Source organism: Zootoca vivipara, chromosome 4 (assembly GCF_963506605.1).
Source record: "Zootoca vivipara chromosome 4, rZooViv1.1, whole genome shotgun sequence".
Classification (NCBI taxonomy): Eukaryota; Metazoa; Chordata; class Lepidosauria; order Squamata; family Lacertidae; genus Zootoca; species Zootoca vivipara.
In genome coordinates this window covers 53660851-53677617 of record NC_083279.1, presented here as the reverse complement: position 1 = coordinate 53677617, position 16767 = coordinate 53660851, and the positions used below count along the sequence as shown (strand labels likewise).

Genomic DNA, 16767 nt, shown 5'->3' with positions numbered 1-16767 from the left:
ATCACCCCTCAGAAGACAAAATTGAAGTACAGTGAAAGCTATATCTTCCTGTGAAAGGACTGATACACCTATGAAGGCTGGACAGCTGAAGTTACTCCCAATATAATCCCATTCTCAATACCGACCCTAAAAACAAGAGGTATCCAATTTTGTATGCTTCTGTGTATGACAGGGGGCCATATCCTAATGGAACACATCACACACCTACAAGCTTAAATAGATTTTGTTATTTGGGTTAGCTACTGTATCTGCCTCTGAACTAAAAATGTAAAAAATAAAAATAAAAATCTATATGCTCATTTTAGAATCCCATTATGCATCAGTGTACATATATGTAGCCCTTTACCAATAATGTTCCAAACAGGAAATATATATATACATATACATATATATACAGATACACATACTCCTTTGTAAATCTGCAGAACATTAAATGGCTGAACATAAAATGGCAGTTCTTCAGTTGACTTTCCTTTCCCCTTTCCTCATGGAAGAAGAGTTTGCCATCATCTTTAGCCTGAACATTTTTAGGAGCATAATTTTGTTATTATTCTATCCTATCACTGCATGTTTCTAGGTCAAAACCAATCTGCTAGCCAGTATGTCTTTAAAATCACTTAAACTGTAAATAGTAAGCCAAATTTCCCTTCCCACTGACAAATGGTTGCTGAGACTTTCGATGCACTTTTCACCTAGGATATTTATCTTACCCCATACAAAATGCATTTGATCTTACATTTTTTGCAAAATTACAAACATATTATCACTATAAGCAAAGTCCTTCCACATTCCTCCAGTACTCTGAAAATTATCTTGGCAAGTCTCCTCACATCAACTGGGATCATGGTGAAGGGCTACTGTGCCTGGTAAGATTGTATGTGGTCAGGTTCACATGTAACAATAAGCAAAGAACCTTGGGTCTAAGGTTAAACCCAATTACTGCTTCCTGGCTGAGTAGGCAAACCATTTAGGAAGGGGATAGCTTAAGCATCCAAATCCGGGAGGGTGGCTTGTTTTGCCTTAGACCATGATCTTATTGTTGGCTTAGAAAGCTGGGCTTGTTAAGGCAGAATAAACACGATCCCAGGTTCAGACACAACACTAATCTATCCCCCTCCAATGGTTGGTTTATTAATGGATGGTTTATTACATCAAGGTTTTTGGCTCACTGCTACAAATACTAGGAAAACACAGAACACTTGTGTGCATCCCATATAAAAGCAGTAATGTTATGCCACCTTTCTCTGGTGTTGCGCCCAGTTGGCACAGGACCATGACGGAGCCTTCTCTGTGGCCATTTCACACTTCTGGAATGTCCTCCTTAGAATTTAAAAACATTCCTGTTCACTCAAGTGTTTTATGACTGTTCCTAACAACCCTGAGGTTATTAGCTGTGAGGGTATGTGAGTATCTTGCATGTTTTCAGACATTCTTAGTATTTTTAGATGTTTTGGTTTTTAATTGTGTGGTGGTGGTGTTTTTACTTTTTTGATGTTTTCTGCCATGGACTCTCTTGAAAGATAGGTGGAAAAGACACAGTCAAGAAACAAAATTAATATTGAAATATTCAGCCCTAAATGGTATGTGGCACCTTTGGCACCTTAGGGTATATCGGGTACTGCACTTGATAGACTGCATTTTGTAGAACAACTGTGTCTACAACTGGTCATAAGACCCACCACACTGCTCTGATGTTTTATTTACTGATATTTTACTGAAATGTTTTATTGACAGATTTCTGTTTAATTCCGTTGTTTCTTTGGTTAGAACATTGTATCTATATATTTTCCTTTTACATTTTTCTTATGTGTAAACTACCTAGGGATTTTGCAAATGAATCAGCATAGGGATATTATGAATACTTTAATTGGAACATCCAATTGGCCTTGAGTTATGTGTGTCTAACTGTACAACACAAGAGGACAAAAAATGTAGATGTCTTGGCAGAACCGCACAACACTTTTGAAAATATATAAGCCTAAGTCTCTTAAGTTGGCAAGCTAGTACCTGACTGTGCAGGAATTTTATATGGTGTATAGTACAGACAGTTACCTGAGAGTAAGTTGGTTTGAACTCAGCAGGAGTTACCTTTAAGCAAAAATGCACAAAACTGTACTGTGTATAATTTAGAGCACAATCCTATACATGTCTACTCTAATGCAAGCCTCACTAAGCTCAATGGGGTTTCCTTTAGGTAAGTGGATATAGAATTTCAGACATATTCCCTGAAGAGAACTTCCAAGTTTAATTTTACCAAGAAGAAAATTAGTTTTTCTAAAAATACACTTGGAATCAGAAGCCAAATACTAATTTTAACACCCAAAGACAAAAGCTAATTACACAAGAGGCATTTTCGAATTTATCTGGAGACAGCTGTGAAGCTGGCATGCATTTTTAAGAATAAAGCTTAGGCATTAGCTATACCATGGCAATATTCTCCCAGCAGGCAGTTACAGGAAGGAAAATTAAATTATTCGTTTTGACTCCAGTCCAAGAGAACAATTATTTCTACGATGGTAAATACCTTAAAATTGTAATCTGTACCCCCAAATAATTAAAATTAAATTTTGCCTCCAAATGTTTATTTTTAATTCAGCGAAAAAGAATAATTAGGACATGAAATTAGCTGTTTATATAGTGCACCTGGAATATATAGGGCAACACCCAATTAAGTCATACTTTCAATCAATCTGTTTGTATGACTCACTTTGGCTATCACCCATAGCCTTCTAGTTAGCATATTATACTTTAAGAACTCCTGTTTGATTTCCCTGAAATATTCATTTCAAATCAAGGGATCAAATAGCTCCAGGCAGCAAACGTTTTGCATGGGGGTTCTGCTCCCAGTCCCTGTGAGCATTGTTGGCATGCGTCCTGCCCAGTGGCGGAGCTTCATGCTCCAGCACCGGGAGGGGGGGGGGGAGAGCAGGCGGGGGTGGGGCTGGCGCATGTCCCAGAGGTGTGGCACACTACCCACAGGGGCGTGACACCTAGTGTGGGCAGGCAGCCGCGATGGCACTCCTCCGCCAGTGGTCCTGCCCTCTTCTGGGTCCAAAAGGACCTGCAGCACGTCCACAACCATGTGTCGACTAGATGTGCCTAAAATGGGTACCGCCTGCACTGCACAAAGGAAAGAGCACTACTTCAAAGGTTCTTTATTTTACCAAAATCGGCAGACTTACATAATTTAATGGCCAGGAACATTACATTCATAAATTGCTCTTTTGTTAATGTATTGTATACACCCTGTTTTTCTAAATACATGGATCCAGTTCTGCCCATATCAAACTTTAGGATAAGTGAAATCTCTCCCTCAAGTTTGATGGAAATACCAGTGTCTTTATGTAAGCCACTTGGGATACGGACCAATTGTTGTTGCTACTCTGTAAAGTGCCCTGTAAACTCATGGCACTATATAAAAACAAGCAACAGAAATGACCTTCCAAGTCAAACTGTATAGAACTGCTAACAGCAATCCCATTTGCTCTGACAATATCCATTTCCTAATGTTCCTAACAGACATAAAAGGACAAAAGAATGGTAGTAAAAAAAGGAGAGTGTATAGAACTATATTTACAGTAGTGGGAATAAAGAATAATTCAAAAATATCAAAATACCATATATAAGCACCAACAGGTGAATTATAAATGACAGATCTACAGGACTAGCGGCATTAAACAAGGATAGCCCAGTAAATACAAATACATTACTCAGACCTTTGTGAAGTCTCCTGCTGCAAAATGGTTGCTTACAGGCTGTTGTGTTCAGTATCTGACTGTTCTCCCTTTAGGTGAGAATTAAGCTTAAAAAAGCTTTAAAAAGGAAGCATCTCAGTAACAACTATAACGAAAGAACAAGAGAACTCAGGAAATGGCTGCATTGAGACACATTGCTCAGCTTCAGCCAGACCTTATAAAATGGCATTCACTTTTTTCTCTCATTAATATTCCTAATACCAAAGGGACATGACATTTAACAAAGTAGCTGTGACACACAACAGACCTTTTATAATGGCTGGTGATTAAAGTGTGATCAGAACACAGGTAGGCAAAGGTACAATAAATAGCCCTAGAATCAGTATGAAAGATGGTCATTCAGTATTAAAAAATGTTTAATCTTCTGAGGACACTTCCTGTCATTTTTCTCCCTTGCAAACCTATCTGTGAACGCATGGGGAAAAGAGATCGTCCCTGGAAATGTCATGCCAATATGACTTAGATCTGTGGCGAGAACACTGTTTCTCAGCATGCACCTCTGCTTCCTTGCTTATCATTTCTCTAGGTCTTCTTGCCTTGTCACTTTCAGGTCCTTGAAAAGGCTTCTGAGGGAATGACAAGGGCCGTGGGCAACTGTGTTAGGAAAGAAATTAGCAACCTGCAGCTCACAAGTAATAGCACCTGTGCAGACTGAATGCTAGCTAAACGTACAAACCTAAAAAAAAACCAATGCATTAGCAGCAGAGACTCAGTCCCCCTGATGCCTCTACTAAAACAGATATATGCTTGTCTCGTGACAATGCTTATAGAAATGAAGAGTTGTACTACTAGTCTCCCAGGAAAACATTCTTACGTGAAGCCATTCTCTCCTCCTCCACCACCATCCCTGTTTTACTGAAGCAGAACAGCTGTTAAGAACACACCTTTCATATAATATGTTTGCCGACGGGCAAGAAATAACAGGCTGCCACATGTCATTCTCCAGGCAGGATTTAAACTGGAATGTTCCTGAAAATGGAAGCATTTTGTGTGTGTTCCATTCTAGCAAGAAGATGTTTGGCTCCTGCTTATTAAATATGAGGAGAAATTACAGCGAAGAAAAATATACTGGCTACAATCTTTCCCTGCATGAGTACAGAGTTATGGCATGCAGAGGGATCTCCATTTGAGCAACACTGTTTCCCCCTCCTCTCTTGGTGCTCCCGTGTGGAGAAAGGGAGGCTTGTGAGCACTTTCCTTCTTCAATATCCAGCCTACCTTCTCCACTCTGTCAAGGAAGACAAGCTCAGACCCAGATTCATTGATTGAGCAAAGAAAGAGAGGCTGTATGGGAGATACATACAATTGCGTTTTCTACTGAAGTATCTCGAAAACAACTTTTTGATGGGAATGAGGGAAAACACTTGCTCTGTTTTGGCACCCAAGTTGCTGAAGGTCCTTTTGCAGGAGATCGGCACCTGTCCTAAGGGAATATCTTATTGTTTATGTCACTGGTCAAATACAGTTTTTGCTGCATTTGGAGTTTAAATGTAGGATAAAAAAATATATCCACCAACAAAGCAAATGAGGAGTTCCACTGAATGTTCTGCTATCCACCGTATGGTTCAATACACATAGAAGTAATAAAAGAGGTCTGAATAAGTAATACTTATTTGATCGTTTTCCCACATTTCAACTAAAATGCAATTAGGATCTCCTCTATTCAAAGCATACTTGTTGTAATAAGTTACTTTCCCATCACTGCTTTATTTAATTAGCCAAGTGCAGAGGTAATGTTCCTAAGCTCAAAACCTTGGCTAAGTGACTGGGAATGGACCAGACTCAGAAATGTCTTCCTCCATTCCCCAGAACGAATCTATCGCCTCCTTCCTTTCTCAGCACTAGTCGATTTATCAGCACACCTGCATCAATGCTAACTTCTTAATGCTAAGCAGGAACAAGATTTGAATCTTGTTTGACAACACTATGGAACCTAGTAATTTATGTGTCATGCCAATTTGTAACTCTGCTCTTTTCCAATTATGTACTCAAGGCAGTTAATAACAATGCAGCACAATGTAATAATACACAACATAGCAAAACATCTATAGGAAACATATTCAAAAGCAACTAAAACACTTGAGTTCTTAGGTTGCACAAACCATGATTACCATTGATACAGGTGCAAAGAGAAATCATGGTTAAAGCCCACAAGGAAAAAAGGAAGGAGGAGAGGAGTCTATATGCTGCCTTGAGCTCTCTTCTCAAGATGTTGCTAAAACACAACTCCCATCCGTCTCAGCAAGCATGGCCGAAGACCAGGGTTGGTGCAAGCTGTAGTTCAGCAACATCTGGAGGATCTGTGGGTGGGGGGGTGGGGCAAAGGGTCCCCACACCTGAGATACTTGAAGGAAAGGAAAGAGAGAAATGTGACTAATAAAATAATAATAGCACTGAAAGCTCTCATTTCTACATATGTGTTCATCCCTCTCTCATAAATACTCAAATAAATAGTATCCAGAACACAGAATAAGGTTATTCCGTTGTGGAAAATATCCATGCTTCTTCAACTTTCTAAGCATCCTATTTCTGAGGTGTAAATCCCCAAAGATTTTTTAAAAAATTCAGTGCTATACAAATTCTGCTAACAAAATAAACATTGCTGCTGTTCTTGTATCCTATACTTGTTTCTCACTATATCATGTAAATCCAAATTTGTATCATCTGCTGGCTTCCAAATGATGATAGCTTAAGAATATAAAAGGCCATTTACAGCTAAGGCGGGGGGCGGGGGCGGGGCGGGGAGTCATTAAACCACCAGTCTATTTTTGTTACCCCCCCAAGAACATTTTTCATTCTTAATATAAGCTGATGACCCAGCAAGCCAAACCCCTCTTGACATGCATCCTTTCCCTTCTCATACCTTACTAAAACTGTTCACCACATGGTTGACACTATTTTAAATTAAAAGTTCACATCTATTTTAAATCACTTTTTATCCATGCGCACAGAGATGACAATCATCAAAACATGATTTAGGTTGTTACCGGGAGTCTGAGGGGAGCAAAAGGGGGGGAGGGGTGGCACACGGATTTAGCAAATCACAATGGAAAAGCATGACTGGTATAGCAACTTGGAATATTTTGCTGTTTGGAACATTTTTTTTTTTGCAGTAATGGGCATATGCACACTGTGAAGATCAGTTCCTTAGACCTCATGCTCTGTAAATAACAGCTTACCTCGAACAACCTCTTCTACAGACTCTGTAGTTGTGGTAGTGGTGGTGGCAATACTTGTTGTTCGTTCGGTGGCTTCCTGAAACTGATCATCTGCCTCTTCTTCAGCTTCATCCCCATCTTCATCGTCGTCATCAGCATTTTCATCCTCCACATCTGTAATGTCCTCTTCCTCTGTCAGCTGTTCTTCTGCTATCTTGTCATAACTGCAAGCAGCAATGGATTCTGTTAAACTCCTCACAATATGTTTTTTAAGCATTTATGCAGATACAGCCTTTATTAAACTGATCACTGAGAAAAGAAAAAAAACTTTTCTTCACTGAGAAAAGAACTTGGGTGACTTAATGTGTAATAATAGCCATGCTAGACTACGTGACTTTCCATTGCATGGGTGACTCTATGACCTCTGCTAAAGGTTTGGAAATCACTATTTTGTGTTTGGGGAGGCTGAACATGTGGAAAACATCTGGCCAGGTCAGAAAGTTCATTGTGCTACACAAAACGAAAGTTACATAAAATGGTATTCACAAAAGTGAATTTGTTTCTAACCAATTAAATGAGCCAGGCAAATGCTTTGAAGTTGCGGTTCTGTTAAATTGTTCTCATGTAAAAATCCTGCTCATGCCATACAACCAACATATGTTTGTTGTACTCATGTCTTTTACAGGCAATTTCAGCATAATAATAATAATAATAATAATAATAATAATAATAATAATAATAATTTATTTATACCCCGCCCTCCCCAGCGAAGGCCGGGCTCAGAGCCGCTAACACTAGATATAAAAAAACTGATTAAAATACAACTTAAGAACAAGACCAAATACATTAAAATTAAAAATGCAGCCTCATAGGAAGGTATGTAAACAGAATGGAGGAACATTGGAAACTGACTCACACAGAGACAGACCACTGGGTCCATCTAGCTGTGTATTGTCTACTTTAACTGGCAGCAGTTCTCCAGGAATTCAGATAGGAGCTTTTCCCAGCCCTACCTACAATCACCAAGGATGAAGCCTGGAACCTCTGCATACAAGGCAGATGCTCTATCATTGGGCTAAATTGGGGAAAGGAGGACAGTGCTGCATCAGGAATGGGGAACCTACAACCTTCAGGAGGCTATTGGGCTCCAACTTACATCAGGCCTAGACAGCATGACAGAGATAGTGAGATAACATCTGGAGAGTCATAGGTTCTTTATACTTGCATATCCAAATCAGCAAAAAACAACAACTGCAAAATATGTTTGGGCCAAAAAATGAACTAAACATAACTATAAGTATGTTGCTTTGTTGGCAAGCAGAATCATGATTCCAGGTGGAAAATAACTTTGGGGAAAAATCACACTTGCTTTGTCATACATCTGAACACGACCAGCTGGACAAAGCTGTACTGTATTTTGATCTTCACCATTTTCACTAAGCAGCGGCACACATATTAAGAGTGCCCAGACCCACCCACAAAAGGGCCAGGTTTTGCAACCCACAAAGCACTAGAAATAGGTAACACAGTGCGTAGACATCAGTACCATAAATAATAAGCCAGTAGTTATAGCAGAGGGGGTGGGTGGGTGGGAATTATATGATCTCATATAAGGCCACAATGGAGAAAAAAATCATTCAGAATTAAGAAGGAAGCTGACCATTGGTCTATCTGCCTCACTATTATTTACCCTGGCTGGCAATAATAGGGCTAAAGCAGGCACCCTGCTCTTAAGGAAACAGCGCTGACTTGCCACTAAGCCACGAAGCCAGAATGTTTCCATTTTTAACATACAAAATCCAGTTAAGCTATAATATTATTTATATTGAAACAGAAAATGGGCTTTTAGATACAACAGCTCGATCATTTTTTTGAAAAAAAGGGGGGGACTGAAGAGAAGAGACACCTGGACAAATATACAGGAATCATTACCAGGTTTTCCAAGATTCCTAATGCCCATCATCCCAGGACTCAGATCTTTAGGGTAATTGGTTTACCCAAGCCATTAAGTGCATCTCTAAGTCCACTGATGTGTCTATGTTATCTGTCAGCTTATGACCACATTATCTTACTGTTTACTCAGTTAACATTTGTGCATTTAGAAAAACTGGAGAGGACTACTCCAAATATAGCATCTTTGCGTGCTTCCTTTTCAAAGCAGCTTATTCAGATATACTCTCAAATGCATAATGGCACAGGACATAATCCATTAGAGGTAAATCTATCGGTCCTTAAATGGTGCGGCAGTGAGCATTCATATGGGAGAATATGAACCTAAACTTCTATGGTGGCACCTCTTCTCTTGAAGTAAACCAAATCTGTGCAGCCTTCTTCTATGAGATTTCTCAGCTACTGCAACAGCTACTACATACACCAATACAGTTCCAACCCAGGAATGCCCTGTGGGTTTTTTTTGGGGGGGGGGGGTACAGTGGGATCTCTGTGGTGGCGAAGACCCTCTACTGGCAGAGTCACCTCTAAATCCCCTCCACCAAGGCAGATTGGGGGTTTCAATTGCTCTGTTAAGTGCTTCATCTGGAGATAAATTCTTTTGGCATATATTCCTAAATATTCACTCTCCAGCAGATAATAATCACAGCTTGGATTAGAGTCGCAGGCAACTACATCTAGTTTACAGTAAACTGGCTCAACCTGCTGGTGCTAGTGATTCGTTTCCCAAAGCCTATTAAACGTATTAAATGATGCCCAGGGCAAATGCTCTCCTCATTATTGAGGGGAAATAGGAAGGAATCTCAAGTATCAGCAATGTAATGACAATGGACCCTATCCAGCTTGACCCTATCCAGTTTTGTTTTTGGGAGGAGTTTTTTGTTTGTTTTTTGTTTGCTTCAGAGAAGTCTTCCCTCACAATCACCTCAGGAATGTGAGTAAACTGGAGACTGTGGGGATGCACACACTGGGGGAAAAGTCTGAGCAGGCCAGATGCAACTTATGGGCCTCATTTGCTAGCCTGCAATAAAACTGCTCCCACTTCTCATACCACACAAACCTCTAAGCAACCGATATATGCAAAATCAATGCTGATCTTTTTAGGGTTCCAAATGGCACAGCAAGCCAGAAAGCAACAACAAGAGGTGAGCAGAGCTGGCCATGCTTGCCCTCACTCTTGCCGAGGGATCCAGTAACTTGTATTTCTCTGTTTTCCTGGCACTGAATTTGAAAGCCAAAGAAAAAAGGAGGGGAATAAATATAGCAGCAGGAAGTGACGTAAGATGAATTATATGGTCTATTAAATTACCAAGAGGGGTCTATAAATGGATTAGGCCAGTTTTGAAAATCATCAGAGGTTGCTATGTTAGCTGACTTAATTCACTCATCTGAGCTTCAACTTTTCTCCTGAGATTGGGGTGGGAAGGAGTTCCTGTTCGTCTCTACAAACACACCGTGAGGAATTTATGAGTGAGGAATTTATAATTCCAGAAATGAAACCTTCCCCAATCATTCTGATAACTTTTTCCAGAACTTTCCCCAGTCTGCAATTATAATTTTCTAGTGGGAGTGTAAAGCAAACGATAGCAAGATTGAAGGACATGATGTAAACATTATATTAAGTATCAAGTCATCAGAGGTAAACACTGTTAAATATAACATCTGCCATCTAACACCAGACAGGACATAAAACTCAGATCTCTTAAAATATCTTGATATGACTGAGGACTGCAGTGCAAATATAAAGTCCACACTTGAGTAAAAGTCTATTTTTCAACCTCTGAGATGATGAAGCATTCACACAAATCAAGGTAACGGTCTTATGAACATTCCACGAGAGCATTCCTGCTAGCATCTTTAATAAATAAATTACAATCACAACATCCTTGTGCTGTTGTTGTTTAGTCGTTTAGTCGTGTCCGACTCTTCGTGACCCCATGGACCATAGCACGCCAGGCACTCCTGTCTTGCACTGCGTCCCGCAGTTTGGTCAAACTCATGTTCGTAGCTTCGAGAACACTGTCCAACCATCTCGTCCTCTGTCGTCCCCTTCTCCTAGTGCCCTCAATCTTTCCCAACATCAGGGTCTTTTCCAAGGATTCTTCTCTTCTCATGAGGTGGCCAAAGTATTGGAGCCTCAGCTTCACGATCTGTCCTTCCAGGGAGCACTCAGGGCTGATTTCCTTAAGAATGGATAGGTTTGATCTTCATGCAGTCCATGGGACTCTCAAGAGTCTCCTCCAGCACCATAATTCAAAAGCATCAATTCTTCGGCGATCAGCCTTCTTTATGGTCCAGCTCTCACTTCCATACATCACTACTGGGAAAACCATAGCTTTAACTATACGGACCTTTGTCGGCAAGGTGATGTCTCTGCTTTTTAAGATGCTGTCTAGGTTTGTCATTGCTTTTCTCCCAAGAAGCAGGCGTCTTTTAATTTCGGGACTGCTGTCACCATCTGCAGTGATCAAGGAGCCCAAGAAAGTAAAATCTCTCACTGCCTCCATTTCTTCCCCTTCCATTTGCCAGGAGGTGATGAGACCAGTGGCCATGATCTTGGTTTTTTTGATGTTGAGCTTTAGACCATATTTTGCGCTCTCCTCTTTCACCCTCATTGTTGTTGTTTCACCCTCATTAAAAGGTTCTTTAATTCCTCCTCGCTTTCTGCCATCAAGGTTGTGTCATCTGCATATCTGAGGTTGTTGATATTTCTTCCGGCAATCTTAATTCCGGCTTGGGATTCATCTAGTCCAGCCTTTCGCATGATGTATTCTGCATATAAGTTAAATAAGCAGGGAGACAATATACAACCTTGTCGTACTCCTTTCCCAATTTTGAACCAATCAGTTGTTCCATATCCAGTTCTAACTGTAGCTTCTTGTCCCACATAGAGATTTCTCAGGAGACAGATGAGGTGATCAGGCACTCCCATTTCTTTAAGAACTTGCCATAGTTTGCTGTGGTCGACACAGTCAAAGGCTTTTGCATAGTCAATGAAGCAGAAGTTTTTCTGGAACTCTCTAGCTTTCTCCATAATCCAGCGCATGTTTGCTATTTGGTCTCTGGTTCCTCTGCCCTTTCGAAATCCAGCTTGCACTTCTGGGAGTTCTCGGTCCACATACTGCCTAAGCCTGCCTTGTAGAATTTTAAGCATAACCTTGCTAGCGTGTGAAATGAGCGCAATTGTGCGGTAGTTGGAGCATTCTTTGGCACTGCCCTTCTTTGGAATTGGGATGTAGACTGATCTTCTCCAATCCTCTGGCCATTGCTGAGTTTTCCAAACTTGCTGCCATATTGGGTGTAGCACCTTAACAGCATCATCTTTTAAAATTTTAAATAGTTCAGCTGGAATATCATCACTTCCACTGGCCTTGTTATTAGCAATGCTTTCTAAGGCCCATTTGACTTCACTCTCCAAGATGTCTGGCTCAAGGTCAGCAACCCTTGTGCTACGTCACACTAAAAGAGCCATAGAATATAGCCAAGCAACTCCTCCCTAACAGCATGTTCAGAATATAGCACAGCACAGAGAATCAAAGCCCTTTACCATTCCTCAATTCAAGCCCAACTTCTGTTTCCTAGAAGCAAACCCTAGAAGCAAACCCTGAAACAATTTCTCCAACTGTGCAGATCAAACACAAACAAAATGTCAAATTTAAGAGCTTTGGCACATTTATCTGGCTAATGACAATTCACTTTACTGAAGCTAAAACCCAACCCTAATGAATTATGGTTTAAGATTCCATTATGTCCATTATGTACAGACGTTAGAATCTGTGTGTTTTTTAATAATAAAAAATAACCGTCAGCTTAACAAAATAAATAAATCCTAAAGCCATATGTTCCTTCAAAATTCTTTTTTCTGAGTTAGCTGTCAGGGTGAGAAAGCTTTTTTCATATCTTAGTAACTGGAATATATCTTAAATCAGACAGCAAAAAGTTCAAAATTCACTTAAAGACAAGAATCCTATGCCTTGCCAATTCCACTGAACAATCTAAGACATTGGTAGGCAAACTAAGGCCCGGGGGCCGGATCTGGCCCAATCGCCTTCTAAATCCAGCCTGTGGACGATCCGGGAATCAGCATGTTTTTAGATAAGTAGAATGCGTCCTTTTATTTAAAATGCATCTCTGGGTTATTTGTGGGGCATAGGAATTCGTTCACCCCCCAAAAAAATATATAGTCCGGCCCCCCACAAGGTCTGAGGGACAGTGGACCGGCCCCCTGCTGAAAAAGTTTGCTGACCCCTGATCTAAGACTTACTTCCAAGTAAACATGTTGTGGACTGAGCTGCATGCTTGTAATTCAAAGAAGATCACAATTTTTCAGTCAAAGACTTTCAGCAAAGGATTCCTCTGCTGAAGTTTCTCGTGCAAACATTTTCTTCAAAAGAACATCTTGGCTTAATAAACTGCCTAATGTTGGCAGGCGTAGTGGCCTTACCTGCCATCTGCATAATCTGCATCGGCGCCTCCCCACCAAACATCAGAGTCATCTTCTTCAGCGTCAGCTGAATCTATGTTGTCACTTTCGTCTGCTACCGGGCAGCAAACAAACTCCACACCCCGGAACTTGTCAATCCCACAGGGTAACAGCATACCGTAGTCATGCAGATTCATGCCCTTTTCGCTACAGGACTAAAAACATGAGTTTACATGAGAAAGAAGCTATTTAAAATATTTATTAGAGAATGGCTAACAAATTGATTCAGCATGCACACTTAGCGTTAATTCAACTCTTACAACCAATTCAAACCTTGGAGCAATCACAGAGAAGCCCAGGAATTTATTCTACATTTATTCTCCATGCAACGGTGGAGAATAACTCTTACTCCACTGACGTTCAGTGAGAACCACAAAGCATAAGTGAATACGTACTAATATATAAAGGTTTTATCAAGGTGACATCCCCATGTTAAAAGCTTAGAGATAAACCACACAGAATATAATATACTTTGCATTTGTATCTTCTAAGCAAGTAGATGGTGCATTGCAGATATAATCTTAAAAGTCAAGAGCACTTGGAAGTCAACCTGACACAGCACTCTCCAAAATATACAGATGTGCCTTCAGATATTAACAGAAAAAGAAAGCAACCACTTGTGAAAGGAGTTAAAAATGAGACAAGTGGCCTTAATATGTTAAAAAGTTTCCCTTCCATGATTTTAAATCTGCAGTATTTCTCACTGACAGAGTTGAAACAAAATAAAAAAAATCCTTCCAGCAGCACCTTAGAGACCAACTAAGTTTGTCATTGGTATGAGCTTTCGTGTGCATGCACACTTCTTCAGATACACAAAAGCTCATACCAATGACAAACTTAGTTGGTCTCTAAGGTGCTGCTGGAAGGATTTTTTTTTATTTTGTTTCGACTATGTCAGAGCAACACAGCTACCTACCTGTAACTCTCACTGACAGAATTCGATAAGAACTACAAACAGCAAATATACACAAATCAGGTGGGGTAGGAGTGGAATTCAAATTTGGACCATCACTGAAAATCCCTGTTGTAATCTCACTTGTGGAATCAAGGACAGTGGGTTAGTTACCGTATATGCTGGCGTATAAGGCGACTGGGCGTATAAGACGACCCCTTACTTTTCAAGTTAAAATATAGAATTTGGGATGTACTCCAGCCCTTTTTTGGCGGGGAGGGGAGGGGAAGCTGTCTTCTCCAGCACTCAAGTCTGCAGCCGGGGAAATGGTGGTTTGTTTGTTTGTTTGCTTGCTTAGTTATTGAGAGGGGGAAAGAAGCCAGAGAGAAGAGAGATAGAGAAGCAGAGACATCGATCAAAAGGGGGGGAAAGAAACCATAGAGAGGATAGCGATAGAGAGGCAGAGACAACGGAGGCTCACACAGCCAGCGAAAGACGCTGAGCAGCAGTGAAAGAGAGAGCGGAGAGAGAGATCCCTTTGCTTTGCGCTGACAAAAAGAGAAGAGGCAGCAGCTTGACACCAATGAAATACACAAAACTGTATCTCTGCGCTGATCCAGGTCACAAAGCCATGAGGGAGCCATTCTCCCTGGCGGGGGAGCAGCCCCCTCCCGAGCGCGCTTTGCGTTCATATGGTCACTGCATACAGTGGGGATGCGGCCATTTTTGAGCTCCCCCACCGTATGCGGCGACTGCAGATTCTTGGACCCGGCGTATAAGACGGGCCCCCAACTTTTGAAAAAAATTTCCTGGGTTCAAAAGCCGTCTTATACGCCAGTATATACGGTAGTTAGTTAGTTTTTAAAAAAGATGTTTGGTCCATTAAAAGTGGACTTTTTAGTTTAAGACAGTAGACTACACAGTTCACTTTCCCAGATGTTGAAAACAAACAAACAAACAAATGAACAGCAGTTCTCCATGCTTCTAAAATAAAATAAAAAAGGAATCAATGGTGCCTGTTCAGACCTCAGATTACACAATTCCATCTTGTATTTATTCCTCTTCTGCCACCTCATTTTCCACCTGTCCACCTGAATTAATTTGTTTGAAGAGAACCACTTTGAGGTCCTTGATGGCCAGGTAAGTGAAAACATGTTCCTCCATAAGTTGATTGTACTGTATTCCTGTTCTTTTTGTGCCTGATTTATGATCAATGTCTTTCTTGAACAGAAACTGCTCTGGCTTATGTAGACTACAGCTGGACAACACTGAGAAGATGCAAGAACCTTGAATATTGTAAATCGCATTGTTAGAATGATGTAGCCAATGCTAATCAAAGGGCATAACTGATATTTTGGTTTCTCAAGGATCTTGTCCCTTCTGCAATTTGTTCGCAGCACGCAGTAGTTTCAAGAGCTCTCAGTAGGCTGTCTGTTATATCCTTCAAGGTGCCATTACTCTCAAGAATGGACTGTAGGTCATCAGTAATAATTTACTGCTGCAGCACCTTTAGAGTGAACCTGAACACAGGAACCACAGAACTTCATTATGTTTTGTTGTTTGTCTTGTATAAGTTGTTCCCAGAGTATTTTGCTGGCCTTTGCAATTTGTCTGGGAACTGTTCTAAGCTGGTAGCACTGAATTGTGATTTATTTATTTTTTTTGCATAAGTTTTTCCAAGTGTTTGTCAAAGCCACTAAAGTTTGACACGGAATATAACAATAAAAATAAAAATATTTGGCTCCCAATTAAGGCTTCAGGCAATAAAGATGAACACTCAACTGTGCCCACAGGCTTACAAAACAATAGATAGGAATAGAACCACGGGTTCCCCTTTTTTTCCATAATACCTTATTGCACTTATTTTTAATCATAAGAGAAATGTCAAAGAAGCTTCAAGGTACTGATTATAAACATACCTCCTTAGCTACTGTGTGCCAGTGCAGGTGAGTTTCACATATATCCATCCTTTCCTGGTGAAGGAACTTGCACTTATCTGGCACCAGAAGAGCATCACTCACGAATTCTCCAACTGAAAGAAAAATCATGTGACATCTTCATTTTATTATCACCTTGAATGGATGCTTTTCAGAGCGATAGCTTACAAGCAGACATCTTACAAACTGATACTGGAAAGAAAATGTTCCCTGTGGGGCAACTCACACCTTAATTAACAGTCAGAATTTTTCGCCAAAAAATATATCCTCACTTAATTAAGTAGATTTCAATATGTGATATTATTGCATAGTGCCTGAGCTTTAAATACACAAATCTAACGGTGTGGTATCTCTTTTGCTTCTGCAGTGTCAGTACTTACAAGCCTCAGTTCTGAAACATTCCCAACTCGCTTCTCTTTGTGCCCAAAGGGTAAGAAATTTGATTGTTCTAAAATGAAAACTGGTACTTTCAAGTTATCAAATCTGGTTCTTTTGACCTTGTGTGACCAGAACACAGTGGAATACACAGCCCTAATGGATGGTGGATCCAATAGCCCTACTTTAAGATTAGTTGGCTGAAGCCATCCCTTTC

General features: G+C 40.4%; 1 protein-coding gene across 4 annotated transcripts in view; it reads right to left on the bottom strand.

The window, feature by feature from the left end:
• The window catches only part of APP (amyloid beta precursor protein), a 143100-nt gene that overhangs the window by 51601 nt on the left and 74732 nt on the right, over positions 1 to 16767 (bottom strand). For all 4 annotated transcript variants that reach the window (XM_035114850.2, XM_035114851.2, XM_035114852.2 and 1 more), the window contains exons 4-6: positions 16158 to 16270; positions 13308 to 13501; positions 6935 to 7137 (exon numbers count right to left, since the gene is read on the bottom strand). In XM_035114850.2, coding sequence (XP_034970741.1) covers positions 6935 to 7137; positions 13308 to 13501; positions 16158 to 16270 — 510 coding nt within the window. The remainder of the gene's footprint in view (positions 1 to 6934; positions 7138 to 13307; positions 13502 to 16157; positions 16271 to 16767) is intronic.